General features: G+C 43.7%; 2 protein-coding genes across 3 annotated transcripts in view; one reads left to right on the forward strand and one right to left on the reverse strand.

Annotated features, from left to right (window-relative positions):
- The window catches only part of LOC130206596 (melanoma receptor tyrosine-protein kinase-like), a 14,946-nt gene extending 7,052 nt beyond the window's left edge, over positions 1-7,894 (reverse strand). Inside the window, exon 1 of the mRNA XM_056434642.1 lies at positions 7,766-7,894. Coding sequence (XP_056290617.1) covers positions 7,766-7,853 — 88 coding nt within the window. The 5' untranslated portion in view covers positions 7,854-7,894. The remainder of the gene's footprint in view (positions 1-7,765) is intronic.
- A 4,577-nt stretch (positions 7,895-12,471) lies between these two features.
- LOC130206067 (tomoregulin-1-like) lies at positions 12,472-25,177 on the forward strand. 2 transcript variants are annotated; one of them, XM_056433792.1, is made up of 9 exons: positions 12,472-13,091; positions 16,631-16,740; positions 17,930-18,059; positions 19,367-19,393; positions 19,526-19,616; positions 19,794-19,942; positions 22,092-22,263; positions 23,510-23,671; positions 23,901-25,177. In XM_056433792.1, exons 1-9 carry the CDS (start codon positions 12,965-12,967, stop codon positions 23,983-23,985), a joined length of 1,053 nt encoding a protein of 350 aa, XP_056289767.1. In that variant the 5' UTR covers positions 12,472-12,964; the 3' UTR covers positions 23,986-25,177. The 2 variants fall into 2 exon arrangements, with proteins under 2 accessions (XP_056289767.1, XP_056289768.1); XM_056433793.1 differs by having other exon boundaries at positions 22,095-22,263.
- Positions 25,178-26,496: the final 1,319 nt, after the last annotated feature.

The raw sequence follows: 26,496 nt of genomic DNA on the forward strand, positions 1-26,496 counted from the left end.
AGGAGGAGATGGGGGGAGGAGGGGATGAGGAGGAGGGGGGAGGAGGAGGAGGAGATGAGGAGGGGGGAGGGGGGGAGAGTATTTCTGTTAGTTCCAGTGTGTTCTCCATGTGATGTAGTGATGTCATATGATGTGAGATTATAGATTAGTGATCAATGGTTTATTGGGGGGCTGATGAAGATGAAGATGAGGAGCTGAGCTCTCATGAGGAGGAGGAGAGAGGTCTTCAACTGGAAGTTATCGTATAATTTAGAATCAACACGAGTGTGTGTGACCCCAGGTGACCCCAGGTGACCCCAGGTGACCCCGCTGTCTGAGTGATGCTGTGACTGTTGTTGGTTCTCCTGGACCAGGAGGTGTGCCGTGTGACTCTCTGTAGAACCTGTTCTCCGGTTCTCGTGACGTGGTGAACAGGGAGCAGCAGGAGAACCGGAGAACCGGTTCTACCCCCACGAGCCCTCAGGCTACTTCCTGTCTGACCTCCTCCTCCTTTTCCTCCTCCTCCTTTTTGGCCTCTTCCTCCTCTTCCTCCTTTTCCTCCTTTTCCTCCTCTTCCAACTTGACTATTAGAGGTTTGTTTTCTTTAGTTCTTTTGATTATAATCTCAGCAGCCAATCAGAGCGCAGAGGATTTCACAACCTGATGAAGAGATAACACACACACACACAAACACACACATCCTCACATATACACACACATACACACACATACACACACATACTCACATATACACACATACACACACATACTCACATATACACACACATACACACACATACACACACATACTCACATATACACACACATACTCACATATACACACACATACATACACGCACATACACACTCAATAATCAATTGAATAACAGCTGAACCTATTAATCAATCAGTTTATTAATGATCAAAACAGTGATCATACATCGGGTGTGTGCAGCAGATGACCTCCAGTGACCTCTAGAGACCTCCAGTGACCTCTAGTGACCTCCAGTGACCTCCAGTGACCTCTAGTGACCTCCAGTGACCTCTGGTGACCTCTAGTGACCAACAGGGTCCTGGACTGGTTTTATGAATCATGTATTTCTGTCTGTCTACTTGATAAATTACTTTAAAACTCTTTTACGGTTCACACACAGACAAACACTCACACACACAGACACACACACACAGACACACACACTCACAGACACAGGCACACACACTCACACACACACACAGACACACACACTCACACACATACACAGACACACACACACACAGATACACACAGACACACACACACACACACACAGACACACACACACACACACACACAGACACACACACACACACACACACACACACACACACACACACACACACACACAGACACACACACACACACACACACAGACACACACACACACACACACACAGACACACACACAGACACACACACACACACACACACACACACACACACACACACAGACACACACACACACACACACACACACACACAGACACACACAGACACACACTCACACACAGACACACACACTCACACACACACAGAGACACAGACACACACACACAGACACACACACTCACACACACACAGACACACACACTGACACACACTGACACACACACACTCTCACACTCACACACACTCAGGAATGTGTCAGTCAGCTGTGAGGAGTTTGTCCTGTTGAACAAACACTGACAAGCTCCTCACATTGCATCACAATATGAAATGTGTGTGAGTGTGTATCTGTGTGTGTCTGTGTGTGTCTGTCTGTGTGTGTGTCTGTGTGAGTGTGTGTCTGTGTGAGTGTGTGTCTGTGTGTCTCTGTGTGTGTCTGTGTGTGTGTGTGAGTGTGTGTGTGTCTGTGTGTTTGTGTCTGTGTGTGTGTGTGAGTGTGTGTGTGTGTGTCTGTATGTATGTGTGTGTGTGTGAGTGTGTGTGTGTCTGTGTGTGTGAGTGTGTCTGTGTCTGTGTGTGAGTGTGTGTCTGTGTGTTTGTGTCTGTGTGTGAGTGTGTGTGTGTGTGTGTGTGTGTGTGTGTGTGTGTGTGTGTGTGAGTGTGTGTCTGTATGTGTGTCTGTCTGTGTGTGTGTGAGTGTGTGTGTCTGTGTGTGTGTGTCTGTGTGTGTGTGAGTGTGTGAGTGTGTGTGTGTGTGTGTCTGTGTGTGTGTGTGTGTGTGTGTGTGTGTGTGTGTGAGTGTGTGTGTGTCCTGCCAGCAGCAGTGTGTGCAGGTCGCAGCGAGACTCTGCACGTCTTCTCTGAAGGAAAATTCCAACTGCTGAACGGCTTCTGTCTCCAGTGGAAAGAAGGAGGACCACGTCCTCTAGGAGAGGAGAGGAGGACCACGTCCTCTTGGAGAAGAGAGGAGGACCACGTCCTCTAGGAGAGGAGAGGAGGACCACGTCCTCTAGCAGAGGAGAGGAGGACCACGTCCTCTAGGAGAAGAGAGAAGGACCACGTCCTCTAGGAGAGGAGAGGAGGACCACGTCCTCTAGGAGAAGAGAGGAGGACCACGTCCTCTAGGAGAGGAGAGGAGGACCACGTCCTCTAGGAGAAGAGACGAGGACCATGTCCTCTAGGAGAGGAGAGGAGGACCATGTCCTCTAGGAGAGGAGAGGAGGACCATGTCCTCAAGGAGAGAATAAGAATATACACTTTTATTAATCCCCAAGGGGAAATTAGTTCTCTGCATTTAACCCATCCTTAGTTATTAAGGAGCAGTGGGCTGCGGTGAAGCGCCCGGGAAGCAACTGGGGGTTCAGTGCCTTGCTCAAGGACACTTCGACTTGCAACTAATGGGGAGAGCGGGGATCGAACCCACAACCCTGCGGTTGCAGGACGGCCCTCTTACCCCACTGAGCTAAAGCCGCCCAAGAGGAGAGGAGGACCATGTCCTCTAGGAGAGGAGAGGAGGACCATGTCCTCAAGGAGAGGAGAGGAGGAGACGTAAACTACTTCAAAAAGACGTAAACTACTTCAAAGAGACATAAACGACCACAAAGAGACGTAAACTACTTCAAAGAGACGTAAACTACTTCAAAGAGACATAAACGACCACAAGGAGACATAAACTACTTCAAAGATACATAAACGACCACAAAGAGACGTAAACTACTTCAAAGAGACGTAAACTACTTCAGAAAGACGTAAACTACTTCAAAAAGACGTAAACTACTTCAAAGAGACATAAACGACCACAAGGAGACATAAACTACTTCAAAGAGACATAAACGACCACAAGGAGACATAAACTACTTCAAAGAGACATAAACGACCACAAAGAGACGTAAACTACTTTAAAAAGACGTAAACTACTTCAAAGAGACGTAAACTACTTCAAAAAGATGTAAACTACTTCAAAGAGACGTAAACTACTTCAAAAAGACGTAAACTACTTCAAAGAGACATAAACGACCACAAGGAGACATAAACTACTTCAAAGAGACATAAACGACCACAAAGAGACGTAAACTACTTCAAAGAGACATAAACGACCACAAGGAGACATAAACTACTTCAAAGAGACATAAACGACTTCAAAGAGACGTAAACGACCACAAGGAGACATAAACTACTTCAAAGAGACATAAACGACCACAAGGAGACGTAAACTACTTCAAAGAGACGTAAACTACTTCAAAAAGACGTAAACTACTTCAAAGAGACATAAACGACCACAAAGAGACGTAAACTACTTCAAAGAGATGTAAACTACTTCAAAGAGACATAAACGACCACAGACGTAAACTACTTCAAAGAGACGTAAACTACTTCAAAGAGACATAAACGACCACAAGGAGACAAAAACTACCTCAAAGAGACGTAAACTACTTCAAAAAGACGTAAACTACTTCAGAGACATAAACGACCACAAGGAGACATAAACTACTTCAAAGAAACATAAATGACCACAAAGAGACGTAAACTACTTCAAAGAGACATAAACGACCACAAAGAGACATAAACTACTTCAAAGAGACGTAAACTACTTCAAAAAGACGTAAACTACTTCAAAGAGACATAAACGACCACAAGGAGACTGTCCTCTCCGGTTTGTTCTGAAACTTGTTGATTGAGCTCGTAGTTTTCAACTCAATCTGCCAAAAGTTGTTCCTGATCGATGTGAGGTCAAAGGTCAAAGGTCAGGGATGTCCGTGTGTACAGACTGTAAGGCCTCTGAGGAGAGGATTCAAAACAAAATGAATGGAATTGAATGGTTACCACAAGACTCACACATAATCTCACACACACACACTCTCACACACACACACACACACACACACATATAGACACATTGAAACACACACTGCCAAGGTCTTTCCCAAAAGTCAAACTCAATGGGAACAAGGCTGACACACAGACACACACACATATATACCACACATATATACACACACAAACACACACACACATATACACAGACACACACACACATATATACACACACACACAGACACACACACACTGTGTGTTGATGTTCCTGATTGAAGGTCAAATGTTCTCAGTCACAACATGTTTCATCATTTACTGAAACGCACCAACTGGACACACACACACACACATACACACACATACACACACACATATGTGTATGTGTGTGTGTATATATGCATGTGTGTGGGTGTATATGTGTGTGTGTGTATGTGTGTGTGTATATGTGTGTGTATATATGTGTGTGTGGGTATATATGTGTGTGTGTATGTGTACGTGTATATGTGTGTGTGTATATGTGTGTGTGTGTGTGTATATATGTGTGTATGTGTTTGTGTGTATGTGTATATGTGTGTGTGTGTGTTAACATATAAAGTCTATATTCAGGGTCATATATATTTATATATATAAATATATATATATTTATTTAAATATATATATATATATTTATATATATTTATTTATATATATATATATACTGTATATATTTATATATATATATATAAATCCACGTCGTCTCTTCCTCGTCTGATAAGATATTAAAACAATAATAAACACTATAAAGTATATTTAATATTAAACATGTTTAACCTTCTTCTGACATTGTAGAGAAAAATATACAAATATTGATTAATAATGAAATATGTGCAGCCTGAGTGTTATTGATCAGAGTTATTGATTTGGCTCAAACGCTGTCGGCTTTTTACTTTAAACCCTTAAATAATTATATATATATATATAGTCAAGCAGTTAGTGGTTTAATTCAATTCAATTCAGTTTATTTGTATAGCCCAATTTCACAAATTAGTCTCGGAGTGCTTTACAATCTGTACACATAGACATCCCTGACCTTTGACCTCACATCGGATCAGGAAACACTCCCAAATAACCCTTATAATAATAATAATAATCATTTATTTTATATAGCGCTTCTCTTAGCACCGGAAGTCTCTTTACAGTCCAGAGTCCAGTAGTCATACACACACACACAGTCATCCCGGTGGTGGTGGAGCTACATCAGGAGCCACAGCTGCCCTGACGTGGCAGCCAATCAGCGCCTACGGCCCCTCCACCAATCAGCGCCTACGGCCCCTCCCCCAATCAGCGCCTACGGCCCCTCCGACCACCACCAACATTCATTCACATCCATACGAACCGGGGTGAGGCTGCGGTGCATGTCTTTATGATGGTGGGGGAAACCGGAGTACCCGGAGGAAACCCACGCAGACACGAGGAGAACATGAGGAGAACACGAGGAGAACATGCAAACTCCACACAGAAAGGACCTGGAACGACCGGGATTCGAACCCAGGGCCTTCTTGCTGTGAGGCGACAGTGCTAACCACTGAGCCACCGTGCTGACCTTCAGGGGGGGAAAAGGGAAGAGACCTTCAGGAGAGCAACAGAGGAGGATCCCTCTCCAGGATGGACAGGTGCAATAGATGTCATGTGACCAGAAGGACAGATTTAGAGTTAAAATACATTCAATGAATGTGACAGAGTGTATGAATAGTTCATAGTAGGCATATTCCACGATGGAGACCTCCACCATCCATCAGATGGAGGTAGAGAGGAGTTTAGTGATATGATCAATATCAGTTGTGACATGTATAACCGTAACCTCTTTTTGAGTGTCACTTATTACTATCACAGTCACAACGGTATATTATTCATTATTCATATAAAATCATTTTACTCATATTTTTTTTTTAAATTATTTCCATCCAGACACATCGGATGTTATTTAGTTATCAAACATTATTATTATTATTATTATTACTAATATTGTCTCTTTAATATTCATGTAACATTAAAGTAGTAAAACACACATATACAGGACTGTCTCAGAAAATTAGAATATTGTGATAAAGTTCTTTATTTTCTGTAATGCAATTAAAAAAACAAAAATGTCATGCATTCTGGATTCATTACAAATCAACTGAAATATTGCAAGCCTTTTATTCTTTTAATATTGCTGATTATGGCTTACAGCTTAAGAAAACTCAAATATCCTATCTCTAAATATTAGAATATCATGAAAAAGTATACTAGTAGGGTATTAAACAAATCACTTGAATCGTCTAATTAACTCGAAACACCTGGAAACACATTTTCAAATGTTTGATTTTGTTTTGCTGTTATAAATAAAAAAATTACTTGGTCTGAGGAAATATTCAAATTTTATGAGATAGGATTTTAGAGTTTTCTTAAGCTGTAAGCCATAATCAGCAATATTAAAAGAATAAAAGGCTTGCAATATTTCAGTTGATTTGTAATGAATCCAGAATGCATGACATTTTTGTTTTTTTAATTGCATTACAGAAAATAAAGAACTTTATCACAATATTCTAATTTTCTGAGACAGTCCTGTATATACATATATATATATGTGTGTATATATACATATATATATGTTTATATACACTACCGTTCAAAAGTTTGGGGTCATCCAGACTATTTCGTGTCTTCCATGAAAACTCACTTTTATTTATCAAATGAATTGAACATTTCATAGAACATATAGTCAAGACATTGACAAGGTTAGAAATAATGATTCATATTTGAAGTATTAATTTTGTTCTTCAAACTTCAAGCTCAAAGGAAGGCCAGTTGTAGCTTATATCACCAGCATAACTGTTTTCAGCTGTGCTAACATAATTGCACAAGGGTTTTCTAATCAGACATTAGTCTTCTAAGGCGATAACACAATGTACCATTAGAACACTGGAGTGATGATGAAATGGGCCTCTTTACACCTCTGGAGACATGTCATTAGAAACCAGACGTTTCACCTAGAAGAGTCATTTACCACATTAACAATGTAGAGATGGTATTTATGATTAATGTTATCTTCATTGAAAAAACAGTGCTTTACTTTGAAAAATAAAGACATTTCTAAGTGACCCCAAACTTTTGAACGGTAGTGTACATACATATCAACTATATATATATAATTAATACACATATATATTTATATATTTATATGTGTGTGTATATATATATATATATGTTTTTGATATAAATACATATATATTGTTGATATAATATATATATATATATATAAATATTATATATTGACATATTGATATATATTTAAAAAATTATATCGAAATAATACTTCCTGGAAGAACACCCCGGACTCCCGCTCCCTCTCCCCCGCAGTAACACGCTCCCTCCCGGGAGCTCTCCCCCGGGACTCCCGCTGCCTCCCCTGAGCTCTTACCCCGGGACTCCCGCTGCCTCTCCCCCGCAGTAACACGCTCTCTCCCCGGAGCTCTCCCCCCGGGACTCCCGCTCCCTCCCCGGAGCTCTCCCCCGGCTCAGTCCTACCTGTCCTGCCGGGTGCGGTGCAGCAGCAGCGGCCGAGCAGCAGCAGCAGCAGCAGCAGCAGCAGCGCGGCTCCTCCACATAAGCTCATGTCTCTGTGTGGCCAGGGAAGTCCATGAAGACCAGAGAAGAGTCGTGAGCTCTCTGTCTGTCTGCCTGTCTCTGTCTCTCTCTCTCTCTCTCTCTCTCTCTCTCTCTCTCTCTCTCTCTCTCTCTCTCTCTCTCTCTCTCTGTCTGTCTGTCTGTCTACCTGTCTGTCTGTCTCTCTCTGTCTGTCTGTCTACCTGTCTCTCTCTCTCTCTCTCTCTCCCTCTCTTTCTCTCTCTCTCTCTCTCTCTCTCTCTCTCTCTCTCTCTCTCTGAAGAGGTGTTTCTGACCAGAGAACTGGAGCAGAATGACAACCTGGTGGAGTCAAAGAGAAGTCCACCTGTCTGTCTGTCTGTAGATTAATTCATATAATCAATTAATCTATTTTAATAAATATAGAGACAATAATAATATAAATAAATTATATATATAAATAAATAAAATGTTTTTATATAAATAAATAAATAGTTTTATGACTGAACAAGGACAAACAAATACATTTTATTGAAAATGTCAGAAAACAGAGAATATCATTTTATATTACGAGAATGATGTGTTGCCATGAAAATGAACCAACAGAACCCACAAAGGGAGAGCTACGTGACCAGAGGAACCAACAGAACCCACACAAAGGGAGTCATGTGACCAGAGGAACCAACAGAACCCACACAAAGGGAGTCATGTGACCAGAGGAACCAACAGAACCCACACAAAGGGAGTCATGTGACCAGAGGAACCAACAGAACCCACAAAGGGAGAGCTACGTGACCAGAAGAACCAACAGAACCCACACAAAGGGAGTCATGTGACCAGAGGAACCAACAGAACCCACAAAGGGAGAGCTACGTGACCAGAGGAACCAACAGAACCCACACAAAGGGAGAAACCTGAACGCACCGTCACCAGAAACCTGTAGATCGATCTGCTTTAATTTGTTTTCTCTTGAACTCCTTGATTCATATTTTTAAAGCTTTTATTTATTATTTATTATTTATTATTTTATTCATTTATTTGTTATTATTTATTTTAATTTTTAATTTTATCTTTTTTATTTATTATTTTTTATTTATTCATCTATATATTATTTATTATTATTATTATTATTTAACAATGTTTAATTTGTTCTTAAAGGGACAGGACACATTAAACTCCAGAAGCTGTGTCTTCTGGATGTTGTTCGTCATTTAATGGAAATGTTATATTTAGGAGAGAAGTGGTCAAGTTCATATTGTGTGAGCACTGTTCATAAAGAATGAAACCACATCGTGGCGTGTCTCTTTAAATCCTCGTCTTCTCGTCCTGTTTGTTCATCACCTATTTTCAATGGGGTCACTGATTTCTCCCACAATGCACTGCGTTCATAATTAATATTTTTTTCTGTTGTTTCCTCAAAGCGTCGCGTGCGGACAACAAAGCCTGAAAAGCTCCTGATGGATGTAACGCTCATTGTGTTTGAGAAGCGAGTTGCCGGGCAGAACACCTCAGGTCATGACACACACACACACACACACACACACACAGTGTTGTTAACCAGATTCCTTGAAAGTTGAACTCACAAAAAGTCAAACTGAGATACAAACAACAGAAGAAGAAAAATAGGAAGAGGAGGAAGAAGAGGAGTAGATTAGTGAGGGGTGAGAAGTGAACTAATAAGCAGAGATGGCTTCGTAAAACATCCTGGCCTGAGGATGAAGATGAAATACTGTGAGAGACTGTGTGTGTGTGGGGGTGTGTAAGTGTGTGTGTGTTTGTGTGTGTGTGTGTAAATGTGTGTGCGTGTTTGTGTGTGTGTAAATGTGTGTGTGTGTGTTTATGTGTGTGTAAATGTGTGTATGTGTGTGTGTGTTTGTGTGTGTGTAAATGTGTGTGTGTAAATGTGTGTGCGTGTGTGTGTGTGCGTAAATGTGTGTGCGTGTGTGTGTGCGTGTGTGTGTGCGTGTGTGTGTATGTGTGAGTATGTGCGTGAGTGTGTTTGTGTGTGGTAAAATATATTATATATAAGATATATATGTAAGATATATATAGAGATATTTTAAATCTCAATAAAAAAACTATATATATATATAAAATATATTTATGTATATATAAAATATATTTATATATATATAAAATATATTTAAATATGTTTTATATATATATATTAATTAGGGCTGTCAATCGATTAAAAAAAAAAAACTAATTAATCGCACATTTTGAAATTCATTAATCGCGATTAAAAGTTTTTTTTTCTTCAAAAGACTAAATCTTCTAAATGAACGAGTAATCCCTTCAGACAGCGTGTATTTTAGACACTTGTTTAAATGTATTCTTTTTTAAAGACAAAACTTCACACAGAGCTGTGTTTCAAAGAGGCTCCTACCTATAAAGTGCCAGCGAGGTATTTACTATCGTGGATGATAAATTGTTTCTTCAGTGAAACATCCAGATTAGTAAAAAAAGGTGTATTAAAGACCCCATTGGTCCTGTCATCTTTAACATTGAACAGCAGAACCAGTGGCCTTGGTAAACTGACTGACATTCAAATATGTCACGTTAACCCTCTGGAGGCTGGGGGCATTTTCTCGATTTTACAAAACAATGTAAATTCACCTTTTAAAGACTTTTGCATATGACACATCCCCACGTGTTATACATCAAACATTCCAGAACAATCTCAGCTCTATATATTGAGGCTCATTGTCCTCGCGCCATGTTCTCTGCTCTCTGACTGACAGGCTGCTCAAGAGCCTCACCTGTGAGGTGGGAGGTCCTTGTGATTTACTGAGTATTTTACCGAGTATTTTTCGCAAAATGTTGACAGACAAACTGATTGACCTATCACGTTGAAGGTTTCGTGTGACGAGTTCTTTCCGCGCCGCGTCCCCCGACACGTCGCCCCTCCGTTCCTCTGTGTGTCAGAGGGGGAGACGGGAGGAAGGAGGAGCAGGAGGAAACCCGACTGATTATCCACGAGTTTAAACTGATTTATGATCCTTATTTTCGCGGAGAAATAATTGTTTTAAAAACGGAAACAGTGTCAAACCGCACTGCCGCGGTTTGACACTCAGAGGAGTGTAAAAACTTCAACGAACACCGGAAGCAAGTCGAAGTGTCCTTGAGCAAGGCACTGAACCCCCAGTTGCTTCCCGGGCGCATCACTGCAGCCCACTGCTCCTTAATAACTAAGAACTAATTTCCCCTTGTGGATTAATAAAGTATATAAAAAATTGTTTTACAAAAAATCTAAAAAAACAACAACAACAACAACAACATTTGCGTTAATTGCGTCAAAATATTTTAGTGCGTTAGGGCCAAATTAATCACATACTCGGCGGCGTCCTTAAAGGCGCAGCAGCGCCTCCTGCTGGCCGCAGCCCGCCAGTGACCAACACTCACGTACCTGTCAATGCATTTCTGTTATTCTGTATATTCTGTATATTATGTGTGTGAAATTAATAAAAGAAAAAACACAGTAAGTTAATAAATAGCATCAAAGTTCTCGCTCAGTCAGAGGCTAAGAGAATCATTTTAAAATATTAAATATTCCTTTATAAATGACGGTATTTTTTATGTGTTGTATTCATTTATGTATCATTGTCATAACTTCTTATTGTATTTATTAAATATATTTTGATGTATTTACTTATGTCCTTGAATAGTTTGTATCTATTCTCTATTAATTTATGTCTTTATTTATTTGTGGATTACTGTATTTATTTATATATTTGTATGTATTTATTTATGTACTTATATATTTTGTGTCTGTTTTATTTATGGATTAATGTCTTTATTTGTTGGTGTGTTATTATGTTTATTCATTTAAATATGTTTATGTATCTGTTTACATTGAGAGATTAATGTCTTTATATATTGGTGTATTATTGTCTTTATTTATTCATATATTATTGTAATTATTTATATTTTATTATATTAATTCTTTCATATATTTGTATGTGTTTATTCGTGCTCTCATATATTTTGTATTTATTTTTAATGTATTTATATATTTGTGTATTATTGTATTTATTTGTAATGTATTTAAATGTTTATTTATTATTGTATTTATTTGTAATGTATTTATATATTTGTTTATTATTGTATTCATTTGTCATGTATTTTTCTATTTGTGTATTATTGTATTTATTTGTCCTGTATTTATATATTTGTGTATTATTGTATTTATTTGTAATGTATTTAATTTATATATTTGTGTATTATTGTATTTATTTGTCCTGTATTTATATATTTGTGTATTATTGTATTTATTTGTCCTGTATTCATTTAGTTGTGTATTATTGTATTTATTTGTCCTGTATTTATATATTTGTGTATTATTGTATTTATTTGTCCTGTATTTATATATTTGTGTATTATTGTATTTATTTGTCCTGTATTTATATATTTGTGTATTATTGTATTTATTTGTCTCGTATTTGTGTATTATTGTATTTATTTGTGCTGTATTCATATATTTGTTTATTATTGTATTTATTTGTGCTGTATTTATATATTTGTGTATTATTGTATTTATTTTTGCTGTATTTATATATCGTTGTATTCCGGTGACGAGGCTCTCGGTGGGCGTGGCCTCCTGCAGGTCACGTGGTCCGAGCCTTTGTTGATCCGCTCCAGAAGAACACAATCCCGGTGCGACCGACCTGCCGAACTTGCTCATCGTCGCCGGCGCACACTCGCTCCTCTTCGGCCTGGATGCTGCAGGAAGCCGCTTCGGCTCCTGGATCTTCTCTCCGCGCCGGGTTAAGTGCGAGGCAGCGCGGTTGATGGAGGCTCGGTCCGGGCTGCGAGCAGGCTGCTTTTAGGGGGTGGCGGAGGTGTGTGTGTGTGGGTGGGGGGTCGGTGTGTGAAGCCCCAGGCCCTGCTTTGCTTTGTTATCCCGGGCTTCGTCTTGCAGACTTCCTCCTCCTCCTCCTCCTCCTCCACGGCCCTCATCGTGTTTTCCAGCCGGGTTTCCCCTCCTGAGAGCCCGCAGAGGAACCCGTCTCAACGCGGGTCTCACGCGGCCGCGTCCACCGAGGGAAACGGACTCTTCTGATCCCCTTGTGGTCTTTCTGGACCCGTGTTGGTCTCCCTTTGTAGACCTCTGTCTACCCCTACCCCCATCCCCCGGACTCCATCATGGCTCCGGTGGGCCGGCTTCTCTGGTCCTGCTGCCTGCTGGTCCTGCTGGTCCTCCCCGCCGTCCGGAGCTCGTTCCCCCGCAGCGGTGCGGACTGCGGCGCCGGGAAGGCCGCCGACTGTCCAGGTGAGACGCAACAGCCACAACATCCTGTTTACACCTGAACGCATCACGTCAGATGGGTCTGCAGCAGGGCTTCTGGTGATGATGGAGGTCAGAGGTCACAGCTTGACCCCCTCTGTGGTTATGAGCTGATCACATGACCCAGCTGGGGTCTTGGGATGTTTGATGGAGGTCTGACTTAAAGGAACAGCGCGTTGCCTTTATGTCTTAAAGGAACAGCACGTTGCCTTTAGGTCTTAAAGGAACAGCGCGTTGCCTTTTGGTCTTAACGGAACAGCGCGTTGCCTTTATGTCTTAAAGTTTAGGTCTTAAAGGAACAGCGCGTTGCCTTTTGGTCTTAACGGAACAGCGCGTTGCCTTTAGGTCTTAAAGGAATAGCGCATTGCCTTTAGGTTTTAAAGGAACAGCGCGTTGCCTTTAGGTCTTAAAGGAACAGCACGTTGCCTTTAGGTCTTAAAGGAACAGCGCATTGCCTTTAGGTCTTAAAGGAACAGTGCGTTGCCTTTAGGTCTTAATGGAACAGCATGTTGCCTTTAGGTCTTAAAGGAACAGCGTGTTGCCTTTAGGTCTTAAAGGAACAGCACGTTGCCTTTATGTCTTAAAGGAACAGCATGTTGCCTTTAGGTCTTAAAGGAACAGCGCGTTACCTTTATGTCTTAAAGGAACAGCACGTTGCCTTTATGTCTTAAAGGAACAGCACGTTGCCTTTAGGTCTTAAAGGAACAGCGCGTTACCTTTATGTCTTAAAGGAACAGCACGTTGCCTTTAGGTCTTAAGGAACAGCGCGTTGCCTTTATGTCTTAAAGGAACAGCACGTTGCCTTTAGGTCTTAAGGAACAGCGCGTTGCCTTTAGGTCTTAAAGGAACAGCGCGTTACCTTTATGTCTTAAAGGAACAGCACGTTGCCTTTAGGTCTTAAGGAACAGCGCGTTGCCTTTAGGTCTTAAGGAACAGCGCGTTGCCTTTAGGTCTTAAAGGAACAGCGCGTTGCCTTTATGGATGTATCGGCTCACTTGGGGTCCAGCAATAAGGACCTGGAGATAACACCGCTGTGTTTTAGTTAGCTTAGCATGAACTCTTCCACAGAAGTCGTCCAGAACGGACAAACTGACACCTGAAGGCCACCGTAGTTCTATTCAGTTGGTTGCAATCTGCTAAGCGCTGCTCCTTTAAGAGGGCGGTTCAGGTGTCGGGGGGGCTCATGACATCACGGACCAGGAAGTAAACGCTGCATGAAGAATGTGGACCACCTCGGGATCTGGTCTACTTTCACACCTGTGGTTCATTCATTCACCATGACAACAGAGGCCTCACCCTGTGTGAGTGTGTGTTGGTGTGTGTGTGTGTCTATTGGGGTGTGTGTTGGTGTGTGTGTTGGTGTGTGTGTGTGTTGGTGTGTGTGTTTGTTGACCACTCCTCACTTTAAATGGGCTCTATTTCAGGGTTTAATTACAGGCTAGAGAACCAGGGCGAGGTTGTGTGTGTTTGTGTGTGTCTGTGTGTGTCTGTGTGTGTCTCTGTGTGTCTGTGTGTGTGTGTCTCTGTGTGTGTGTCTCTGTGTGTGTGTGTGTGTCTCTCTGTGTGTGTGTGTGTGTGTCTCTGTGTGTGTGTCTCTGTGTGTGTGTGTGTGTGTCTCTGTGTGCATGTGTGTGTGTGTGTGTCCTCTTGGATACATCAAACTGTCTTGTAACAGCGTCGTGATATGTTAAATATATACTATATATATATTTGTGACGTTTGTGTTTATCTGCAGACAATATATATATATATGTGTATATATACACATATATATATACACACACATATATGTATGTGTATATATACACAAATATATATATATATGTGTATATATACACATCTACACAAATGCATATACATATATATATTAGGGCTGTCAGCGTTAACGCGTTAATCTATGCGATTAATTTGGCCGCGTTAACGCACAAAAATATTTTAACGCAATTAACGCAAATATATATATATATATATATATATATTTTTTTTAAACCGCGGCAGTACGGTTTGACACTGTTTCCGTTTTTAAAACAATTATTTCTCCGCGAAAATAAGGAGCAGAAACCAGTTTAACTCGTGGATGAATCAGTCGGGTTTCCTCCTGCTCTCCTTCCTCCCGTCTCCCCCTCTGATACACAGAGGAACGGAGGGGCGACGTGTCGGGGGACGCGGCGCGGAAAGAACGCGACACACGAAACCTTCAACGTGATTGGTCAATCCGTTTGTCTGTCAACATTTCGGGAAAAAAACAACCAATGAACACGGTGGCTCAGTGGTTAGCACTGTCGCCTCACAGCAAGAAGGCCCTGGGTTCGAATCCCGGTCGTCCCGGTCGTTCCAGGTCCTTTCTGTGTGGAGCGTGTTCTCCTCGTGTTCTCCTGATGTTCTCCTCGTGTTCTCCTCGTGTTCTCCTCATGTTCTCCTCGTGTCTGCGTGGGTTTCCTCCGGGTACTCCGGTTTCCCCCACCATCATAAAGACATGCACCGCAGCCTCACCCCGGTTCGTATGGATGTGAATGAGTGTTGGTGGTGGGGGAGGGGCCGGGGCGCTGATTGGGGGAGGGGCCGTAGGCGTTGATTGGCTGCCACGCTTCCGTCAGTCTGCCCCAGGGCAGCTGTGGCTCCTGATGTAGCTTACCACCACCGGGATGACTACTGGACTCTGGACTGTAAAGTGACTTCGGGTGTCTTGAGAAGCGCTATATAAAATAAATGATTATTATTATTATTATTATTACTCAGTAAATCACAAAGGACCTCCCACCTCACAGGTCAGGCTCATTTAGCAGCCTGTCAGTCAGAGAACCAGAGAACACGGCGTGAGGACAATGAGCCTCATTGAATAGAGCTGAGATTGTTCTGGAATGTTTGATGTATAACACGTGGGGGTGTGTCACATGCAAAAGACTTTAAACGGTGAATTTAATTTATTTTGTAAAATGTATAAAATGCCCCCAGCCTCCAGAGGGTTAACGTGACATATGTGAATGTCAGTCAGTTATCAAGGCCACTGGTTCTGCTGCTGTTCAGTGGTAAAGATGACAGGACCAATGGGGTCTCAATATACCTCATTTTTTTTACTAATCTGATGTTTCACTGAAGAAACAATTTATCATCCACGATATTAAATACCTCGCTGGCACTTTATAGGTAGGAGCCTCTTTGAAAACACAGCTCTGTGTGAAGTTTGATCTTTAAAAAGAAGGAACAAACTTTTAAGCGCGATTAATCGCGATTAATTAATCTCAATTTCAAAATGTGCGATTAATTAATTAATTTTTTTTAATCGATTGACAGCCCTAATATATATATATATATATATCCACATATATATGTGTGTGTGTGAGGTGTGTGTGTGTCTCCTGTCAGCTGGTCCTCATCGTATTACATCAACATGTTATTAGTACGAGACTCACAGGCAGCAGAACACCTGTAAGTGTAATGTGTATCTCTATGATAGAGCGCACACACACACACACACACAGACACACACACACCCCTCACCTGAGTGTGTGTGTGGTCTTCAGACCTGTCGGAGAAGAAGAGCGACCTGCGCGTGTGTGACGCCATGACGTGTCGCTACGGAGGAACATGCCGAGAGAACGGAGCGGACATCAAGTGTTTGTGCCAGTTCCACGTGAGTCCACACACACACACACACACACACACACACACACACACACACACCTCACACACACCTCACACACACACACACACACACACACACACCTCACACACACACACACACACACACCACACACACACACACACACCTCACACACACACACACACACCTCACACACACACACACACACACACACACACACACACACACACACCTCACACACACACACACACACACACACACACACACACACACACACACACACACACCACACACACACACACACACACACCACACACACACACACACACACACACACACACACACACACACACACCACACACACACACACACACACACACACACACACTCACACACACACACACACACACTCACACACACACACACTCACACACACACACACGCCTCACACACACACTCACACACACACACACACACACCACACCTCACATACACCTCACACACACACACACCTCACACACACACACACACACCTCACACACACCTCACACACACACACACACCTCACACACACTCACACACCTCACACACACCTCACACACACACATACCTCACTCACACACACCTCACACACACCACACACCACACACACACACACACCTCACACCACACACCCACACACACCTCACACACACCTCACACACACACACACACACACACACCACACACACACCACACACACACCTCACACACCTCACACACACACACACACACACCTCACACACACCACACCTCACACACACACCTCACACTCACACACACACACTCACCACACACACCACACCACACTCACACACACACACACACACACACACACACCTCACACACACACCTCACACACACACACACACCTCACACACACACACCTCACACACACACACACACACACCTCACACACACACACACACACACACCTCACACACACACACACACACACCTCACACACACTCACTCACACACACACACACACCTCACACACACACCTCACACACACACACACCTCACACACACCTCACACACACACACCTCACACTCACTCACACACACACACACACCTCACACTCACACACCTCACACTTACTCACACACCTCACACACACCTCACACTCACTCACACACACCTCACCCCCCCCCCCCCCGTGTGTGTGTGTGTGTGTAGTGCCATAAGAAGTACGTTCCTGTGTGCGGCTCCAACGGCGACACGTACCAGAACGAGTGTTTCTTGAGGCGAGTCGCCTGCAAGAAGCAGAGAGCGGTCAGCATCGTGTCCCCGGGGCCCTGCTACCACGGTAGGCCCCCAGACCCTCTACCAGACCCTCTACCAGACCCCCAGACCCTCTACCAGACCCCCAGACCCTAGAGATGCTCCGATCAGGCTTTTGGTGCCGATCACCGATCACTGAAATCAGTATCTGCCGATCCGATAATACCGATCACCGATCACGGTGTCGGTTGAAGCATTCTATTTATTGTGGAGCATTATTGCTATGAGGACTATGAGGAAATACATATATAAAGCACCTCAAACATTAAAGAAATTACTGATTTCTCGTAAAAATGTAGGACTTTTAATTTGAAAAACCTCCTAATTGCGACAGTAAATATGTTTGATTTCCAGGGTAATAGAAGTCAGGGACGTCCTGAACACATCTGCATCAGTCGTTGCCTGGGACTATGAGGAAATACATATATAAAGCACCTCAAACATTAAAGAAATTACCGATTTCTTGAAACATTTAGGACTTTTACTTTGAAAAATGTCCTAATTGATACATTAAAATTGATTGATTGCCAGTGATGGGGATTTCAGATATGTATGGAACACATCTGCATCATTCATTTCCTGGAACTTTTGGGGAAATCTATATACAGGACTTTTCTTAACATACAAAAGTCTGACTTATTTTTTATAAACTCTTCCTTGGTCCAGTAAAAATGTTTTAATGTTCGCATAATTTCAGCAAAATCTCAGAAACGATCTATAAAGATACAAAATCAGTTCATTGTTTACTTGTATATGCTAGTGTATGAATTGTCGACATCTTATTTTGAAAAACGGATGTTGTGTCACGTGGTTCTTTCCGCTAACTTGATCAAACCCTCTCACTCCCGATGGAATGTGTTTAGCGTGAGCATCTCTAGGGGCTCAGAGCCTCAGACATGTGAGAGTCGGCTGAGTCGACCCAGAGATTCAACTCGGGGGACGGGGAGCCGCTCGGTGGTGAGGATCCCCTCTGACCTCTCACTCTGCGGCCCTCGCCGGGCGCATCGTCTCCGTTGCGCCGCGATTGAAACGTCTGATAGTTCTCGCAGATGTTACGTCATCTGATCGGCCGTTTTGATCGGCCGTTTTGAGAACGCCGATCAAAACCGATAATGGGAATATCGGCCGATATGGATCGGCGCCGATCAGATCGGTGCATCCCTACCAGACCCCCAGACCCTCTATGAGACCTTCTGCTGAATGGAATCTGACCCTCTCAAGACCAACGTAGTTTATTTGGTGACATAATAATGTCTGTCTCTCTCTCTCTCTCTCTCTCTCCTCTCTCTCTCTCCTCTCCTTTCTCTCTCCTCTCTCTCCTCTCTCTCTCAGATGGAGCATCAGGATCTGGTGATGGAGGTAATCGGCTCTCCTTTGTCGTTTTTATATTATTAATAATCATATTAATAATATGTTTATTAATATTATTATTATTCATATTTTTTATTATAATATTAAGAATTATTATATTAATAATCATAATATCTGCAGATGATGAAGGTTCTGGTCGAGGGAAGAAGGTTTCCAAATGTGGGAACTGCAAGTTTGGAGCCGAATGTGATGAAGACTCTGAGGACATGCTGTAAGTACACACACACACACACACACACACACACACAGACACACTCTCACACACAGACACACAGACACACACACACACACACACTCACACACACACATAGAAGCAGCAGACATGTTCTTTAAGTCTGTACAGTAAAGGACGACCCAGAATGTAATGTAACTGTGTGTGTGTGTGTAGCTGCATGTGTAACATCGTGTGTAACGGACACAACGATAACCCGGTGTGCGGCGGCGACGGCGTGACGTACGACACGCCGTGTCACGTCAGAGAGGCGGCCTGCCTCAAGCAGCTGAAGATCGACATCAGACACGTGGGCCGCTGCCAAGGTGAGGGCGGGGGAGGGGGGGAGGAGGAGAGGGGAGGAGAGGAGGAGGAGAGGGGGAGAGGGAGAGGAGGAGGAGGAGATGAGAGGGGGAGGGGAGGAGAGAGGGGAGAGGAGGAGGAGGAGGAGGGGGGGGGAGGAGAGAGGAGGAGGAGGAGGAGGGGGAGGAAGTGGAGGAGGTGGAGGAGAGGAGAGGAGGAGAGAGGAGGAGGAGGAGGAGGGGAGAGGGGAGGAGGAGAGGGAGGAGAGGAGGAGGAGAGGGGAGGGGGAGGAGGGGGGAGAGGGGAGGGAGGTGAGGAGGAGAAGGAGGAGGAGGAGGAGAGGGGAGGAGGGGAGGGGAGGAGAGGGGGAGGAGAGGGGGGGAGAGAGGAGGAGGGGAGGAGAGGGGGGGTGAGAGTTCTTCATAAAACCATGAAATATAATTAATATAAAAAGATGGTTTGTTTATATTCATACACTTATATTATACTGTAAGTATACACAACCGTTCAAAAGTTTGGGATCACTTAGAAATGTCCTTATTTTTCAAAGAAAAGCATTGTTTTTTTCAATGAAGATAACATTAAATCAATCAGAAATACACTCTATACATTGTTAATGTGGTAAATGACTATTCTAGGTGAAACGTCTGGTTTCTAATGAAATATCTCCAGAGGTGTATAGAGGCCCATTTCCATCAACTATCACTCCAGTGTTCTAATGGTACATTGTGTTTGATCATCGCCTTAGAAGACTAATGGATGATTAGAAAACCCTTGAAAACCCTTGTGCAATTATATTAGCACAGCTGAAAACTGTTTTGCTGATGAGAGAAGCTATAAAACTGGCCTTCCTTTGAGCTAGTTGATTATCTGGAGCATCACATTTGTGGGTTCGATAAGACTCTCAAAATGGCCAGAAAAAAAGAAGTTTCATGTGAAACTCGCCAGTCTATTCTTGTTCTTAGAAATGAAGGCTATTCCATGTGAGAAATTGCAAAGAGACTGAAAATGTCCTCCAGCGGTGTGTACTACTCCCTTCAGAGAACAGCACCAACGGGCTGTAACCAGAGCAGAAAGAGAAGTGGGAGGCCCGGTGCACAACTCAGCAAGAAGACAAGTACATTAGAGTCTCTAGTTTGAGAAATAGACGCCTCACAGGTCCTCAACTGGCAGCTTCTTTAAATGGTACCCGCAAAACGCCAGTGTCAACGTCGACAGTGAAGAGGCGACTCCGGGATGCTGGCCTTCTAGGCAGAGTGGCAAAGAAAAAGCCATATCTGAGACTGGCCAATGAAAAGAAAAGATTGGTATGGGCAAAAGAACACAGGCATTGGACAGAGGAAGACTGGAAAAAGGTGTTCTGGACAGATGAATCCAAGTTTGAGGTGTTTGGATCACACAGAAGAACGTGAGACGCAGAACAGGTGAAAAGATGCTGGAAGAGTGCCTGACACCATCTGTCAAGCATGGTGGAGGTCATGTGATGGTCTGGGGCTGCTTTGGTGCTGGGAAAGTGGGAGATTTGTACCAGGTCAAAGGGATTTTAAATAAGGAAGGCTATCACTCCATTTGGCAACGCCATGCCATACCCTGTGGGCAGCGCTTGATTGGAGCCAATGTCCTCCTCCAACAGGACAATGACCCAAAGCACACCTCCACATTGTGAAGAACTCTTGAGGGAAGAAGCAGGCAGCTGGCTGTCTGTAATGGAGTGGCCAGTCACCAGATCTCAACCCATTGAGCTGTTGTGGGAGCAGCTTGACCGTATGGTCCTCAAGAAGTGCCCATCAAGCCAATCCAACTTGTGGAGGTGCTTCAGGAAGCGTGGGGTGACATGTCAACAGATTACCTCAACAAACTAACAGCTAGAAAGCCAAAGGTCTGCAATGCTGTCATTGCTGCAAAAGGAGCATTCTTTGACGAAAGCAAAGTTTGAAGAAAAAAATGAATACTTCAAATACAAATCATTATTTCTAACCTTGTCAATGTCTTGACTATATTTTCTATACATTTTGCAACTCATTTGATAAATAAAAGTGTGAGTTTTCATGGAAAACACGAAATTGTCTGGGTGATCCCAAACTTTTGAACGGTAGTGTATATTGGAATATCTACTTGTAATATACGTAATACTTGTATTGTAGCATCTACTTCGATGTTCTTCTGTGGTAGCAGATAAAAGCAGGAAGGACGACGGCCTGAAGACGAAGCCTGACGTCTACAGCAAGGGCCCCGGGGAGGAGGAGGCGGGGCTTGTGGACAGCCCCGCCCCCTGCGCTGAAGACTACGCCCAGTTCTGTGAACACGGCCAATGTGAGATGAGACACAACCTTCCCACCTGCAGGTAAAACATGGCTCCTCCCCCTTCTCGCCTTCAACCAATCAGACTCATTGATGTGAAGTTACATTTATTTATTATTAATTTCATTAATATTGTATATTTCATTATTATTATTGTATATTTTATTATTCTTTTTGTATATTATATTTTATTATTGTATTTTTTTTTTAAAGTCATCGTACATTAACATAAAAAAAACATAAAATAACATAAGTCCCCTCCCCTGGTCCCCTCACCTGGTCCCCCTCCCCTGGTCCCCTCCCCTGGTCCCCTCCCCTGGTCCCCCTCCCCTGGTCCCCTCCCCTGGTCCCCCTCACCTGGTCCCCCTCCCTTGGTCCCTCCTGGTCCCTCCCTGGTCCCTCCCTGGTCCCTCCTGGTCCCCTCACCTGGTCCCCTCACCTGGTCCCTCACCTGGTCCCTCCCTGGTCCCTCCCTGGTCCCTCCCTTGGTCCCTCCCTGGTCCCTCCCTGGTCCCTCCCTGGTCCCCTCACCTGGTCCCCTCACCTGGTCCCTCCCTGGTCCCCTCCTGGTCCCCTCCCTGGTCCCTCCCTGGTCCCCTCACCTGGTCCCTCCCTTGGTCCCCTCACCTGGTCCCTCCCTTGGTCCCTCCCTGGTCCCTCCCTGGTCCCTCCCCTGGTCCCTCACCTGGTCCCTCCCTGGTCCCTCCCCTGGTCCCCTCCCCTGGTCCCTCCCTGGTCCCTCACCTGGTCCCTCCCTGGTCCCTCCTGGTCCCCTCACCTGGTCCCTCCCTGGTCCCTCACCTGGTCCCCTCACCTGGTCCCTCCCTGGTCCCTCCTGGTCCCTCACCTGGTCCCCTCACCTGGTCCCTCACCTGGTCCCTCCTGGTCCCTACTGGTCCCTCCTGGTCCCCCCTGGTCCCTCACCTGGTCCCTCACCTGGTCCCCTCACCTGGTCCCCTCACCTGGTCCCTCACCTGGTCCCTCACCTGGTCCCCTCCCCTGGTCCCCTCCCCTGGTCCCCTCCCCTGGTCCCCTCCCCTGGTCCCCCTCACCTGGTCCCCTCCCCTGGTCCCCCTCCCCTGGTCCCCTCCCCTGGTCCCCTCCCCTGGTCCCCTCACCTGGTCCCCTCCCCTGGTCCCCTCACCTGGTCCCCTCACCTGGTCCCTCCCTGGTCCCTCACCTGGTCCCCTCCCTGGTCCCCCCTGGTCCCCCCTGGTCCCTCCTGGTCCCCCTCACCTGGTCCCCTCCCCTGGTCCCCTCCCCTGGTCCCTGTGGTGCTGCTGGTCCAGGTGTGAGGCGGCCTACGGGGGTCCTCAGTGTGACGAGCTGCTGGACTTCAACATCCTGTACGTGGTCCCTAGTGGCCAGAAGCTGCACTACGTCCTGATCGCCGCCATCATCGGGGCGGTGCAGATCGCCGTCATCGTCGCCGTGGTGATGTGCTTCACCAGGTACAAGAATACACAGATACTACTACAAGTACTGCCATGCACTTCCTGCCTTGTACTTCTTGTTGTGCACTTCCTGTCGTGTACTTCCTGTCGTATACTTCCTGTTGTGTACTTCTTGTCATGCACTTCCTGTCATGCACTTCTTGTTGTTCACTTCCTGTCATGAACTTCCTGTAGTGTACTTCATGTTGTGTACTTCCTGCCATGCACTTCCTGTCGTGTCCTGCAGGAGGTGCAACAAGACGAAGCGCGGCCGGCGCCAGAAGCAGCACCTCGGTCACTTCCCGTCAGGAACCTCCTCCAGGATGATGTAGCTCCTCCCCCTTTTCCTTTTTATGAAATACCAGAAGTCAAATGTTTTCGTACTTCAGACTTTTTGATATCCACCTGTTGGCCTCTTCCTCTTCCTCCTCTTCCTCTTTTCTCTCTCGCTTTTTTCAAGAACTTTTTTTTGACTTTCTTCAGGGGCCTTATTCTTAATATTTGTTTCGTGGAACGCTCAGGATCCTCCGGCGGGAACTTCATTCATCTGACCGTCCACGAACACATCGTGTCTTTTTGTTGCGTGGGACGTGGAGCCACGCCCCTTCTGTGCTTTTGGTTGACCTTTATTTTGAAGGGACACTAAAAAAAATGTATTTGAGCTCCGTTGGTGTGGCATTAAGTCAGAAATGTTGGAGTAACAACTGCTGACGACTTCCAGAGAAATGAAACAACCTTTGACTCCGATGTCAAAATAAAAGTCTGGTTCGAATGGGAAAGTTTAAATACTGATATTAATATTCAGACTCGACATAGTTTGAAGGTTATTTAATTTCAACGTGTTTACGACTGATTCAACCTTCAGGTCCTTGTGAGATCTTAATTATTATTATTATGATTATTGTTTACTTCTGAAGTTAGAATACGCCTTCAAAATAAAAGTACAGATTAGGTTGATTTTCTTCTGTGTTTCCATGTGACTTTTAATTTGATGTTGAACTGTTTGGTTCCTCGTGTTTGCTTTGTGTAGTAACGCCTTAATGCTCCAGGGGGCGCCATGCCCCAGGACTACAGGTCCACCAGGGACCACCAGGGACCACCTGGGACCACTGAAGCCCTCTGGGGGGTTTTTGTTGCATCACACGAGGTCCAAAAAATATCTTTCACGTGAACTTCAATGAACTTTATTTCATTTTTTTGTCTTTTTGTTACGAAGCTCAAGAAAACCAAAATGCTGTTTTTATACCGTTAGAAACAAAAACAGGAAAACAAAAAACAAGATGATGATGATGATGATGAAGAAATGGATGAATATTTTATTTGACGACATTCTTCTTGGTGTTTGTTGACGAGCTGAAGATATTATTGTTATTATTGTTTCTGTTGCGTTTCTTGTTCTTTGGTGTTGTGGTTGTTGTGTTGAAGGTCAGATCTGGGGTCACTGTAGCTGTTGCATGAGCCGGTGAACTTGTTGTTAGACGTGTCGTGGAAGTAGAATTATTAAATTATGACCTTTGACTTTCAGCGTGTCCTTTTTGCATTATTAACCCTCCTGTTATGTTGCGGGTCAAATTGACCCGTTTGAAAATCTAGGAAAAATACTTCTAAGTACTCTTTCTGTATAAAACTTCTTCTGCTTACCTTATTTAGTGTAATCAACGTTAAAAAAAAATAGCCGGCTGTGAAAGTGAAGGCTAAAAGTCATCAGAAGAATCACGTTTAGACTATTTCTTTCTTTGTAAATGTAACAGTCTTTCTTACTCCCTCCCACCAAGTTTCAACACACACACCAACACACACACTCACACTAACACACGCGCGCACAGACACCAACACACACACAAACACACATATCAGCACACACACAAACACACATATCAGCACACACATATCAGCACACACACACCCCGTTCACAACCCCATATATGAAGTTGTACACATTTCAAACTTCAAACAAAAGAATCAGGTGGTTGTTATGGGAACCATCTCTGTCCTGCTGTGTGCCCATCACCCTACATGAGAAGCACACTTTACAGAACAAACAATGTTCATCATCTTCTAACTTTCCCCCTAAATACACCTTTATTGGACATGGGACACTAATGTGAGGGTTTCTTTCATGTCTCAACTAATACATATGTAGTATAGTACTTATAATATACTGTCTGTCTGACTGGGAGAGACACACCCTGTCTCATCCCAATCTCAGACACACACACATTCTCTTTCTAACGACCGCACCTGAGCGAGACATACAGATACTATTTTGACGGGAACCTTTATTTTTCCCTGTGGGAAAACTCCACGCACGCCTTAGCAGGGGAGGGGCCAAACATACAAAATGGTTGCTGAGCAGTCCTACAACATTACACTCTGCAGATACATACGACTGCACCAAGAGGATGACTGTGTGCTGGTCTTTGGTCATCTTTTATCATATAATTTATGCATCTTAACACTAAAAATAAACATAACTCAAATTTACTTTCAATACAAATCCTTTATGACTCATTTGGCTTGATTTTTAGTGGGCGGGTCATTATGACCCTGAACAGCACAGGTGTCATCTCTATTTATCTACATCACCCCATGAAGAAGAAAAAAACTTACAAAATGCAAATAAAATTTAGAAAATACATGTTATGGTAGACTAATGCAATTTAGATTTAGATTCTTTCAATGTTCCTAAAAAATAGTTTGAACATGTATTTTTCATTAAAACGAGTGAGTGCTCCTGATTGAACTCTGATCTATGGAGGGGTAAATTACTCAATTCCACTAAAAACTGATTTAATTGTTAGTAATGTTGTTGGTGATGATGTACAAACTATAGATTTTAGAAT

The sequence above is a fragment of the Pseudoliparis swirei genome, chromosome 16 (assembly GCF_029220125.1).
Source record: "Pseudoliparis swirei isolate HS2019 ecotype Mariana Trench chromosome 16, NWPU_hadal_v1, whole genome shotgun sequence".
NCBI classification, from domain to species: Eukaryota; Metazoa; Chordata; class Actinopteri; order Perciformes; family Liparidae; genus Pseudoliparis; species Pseudoliparis swirei.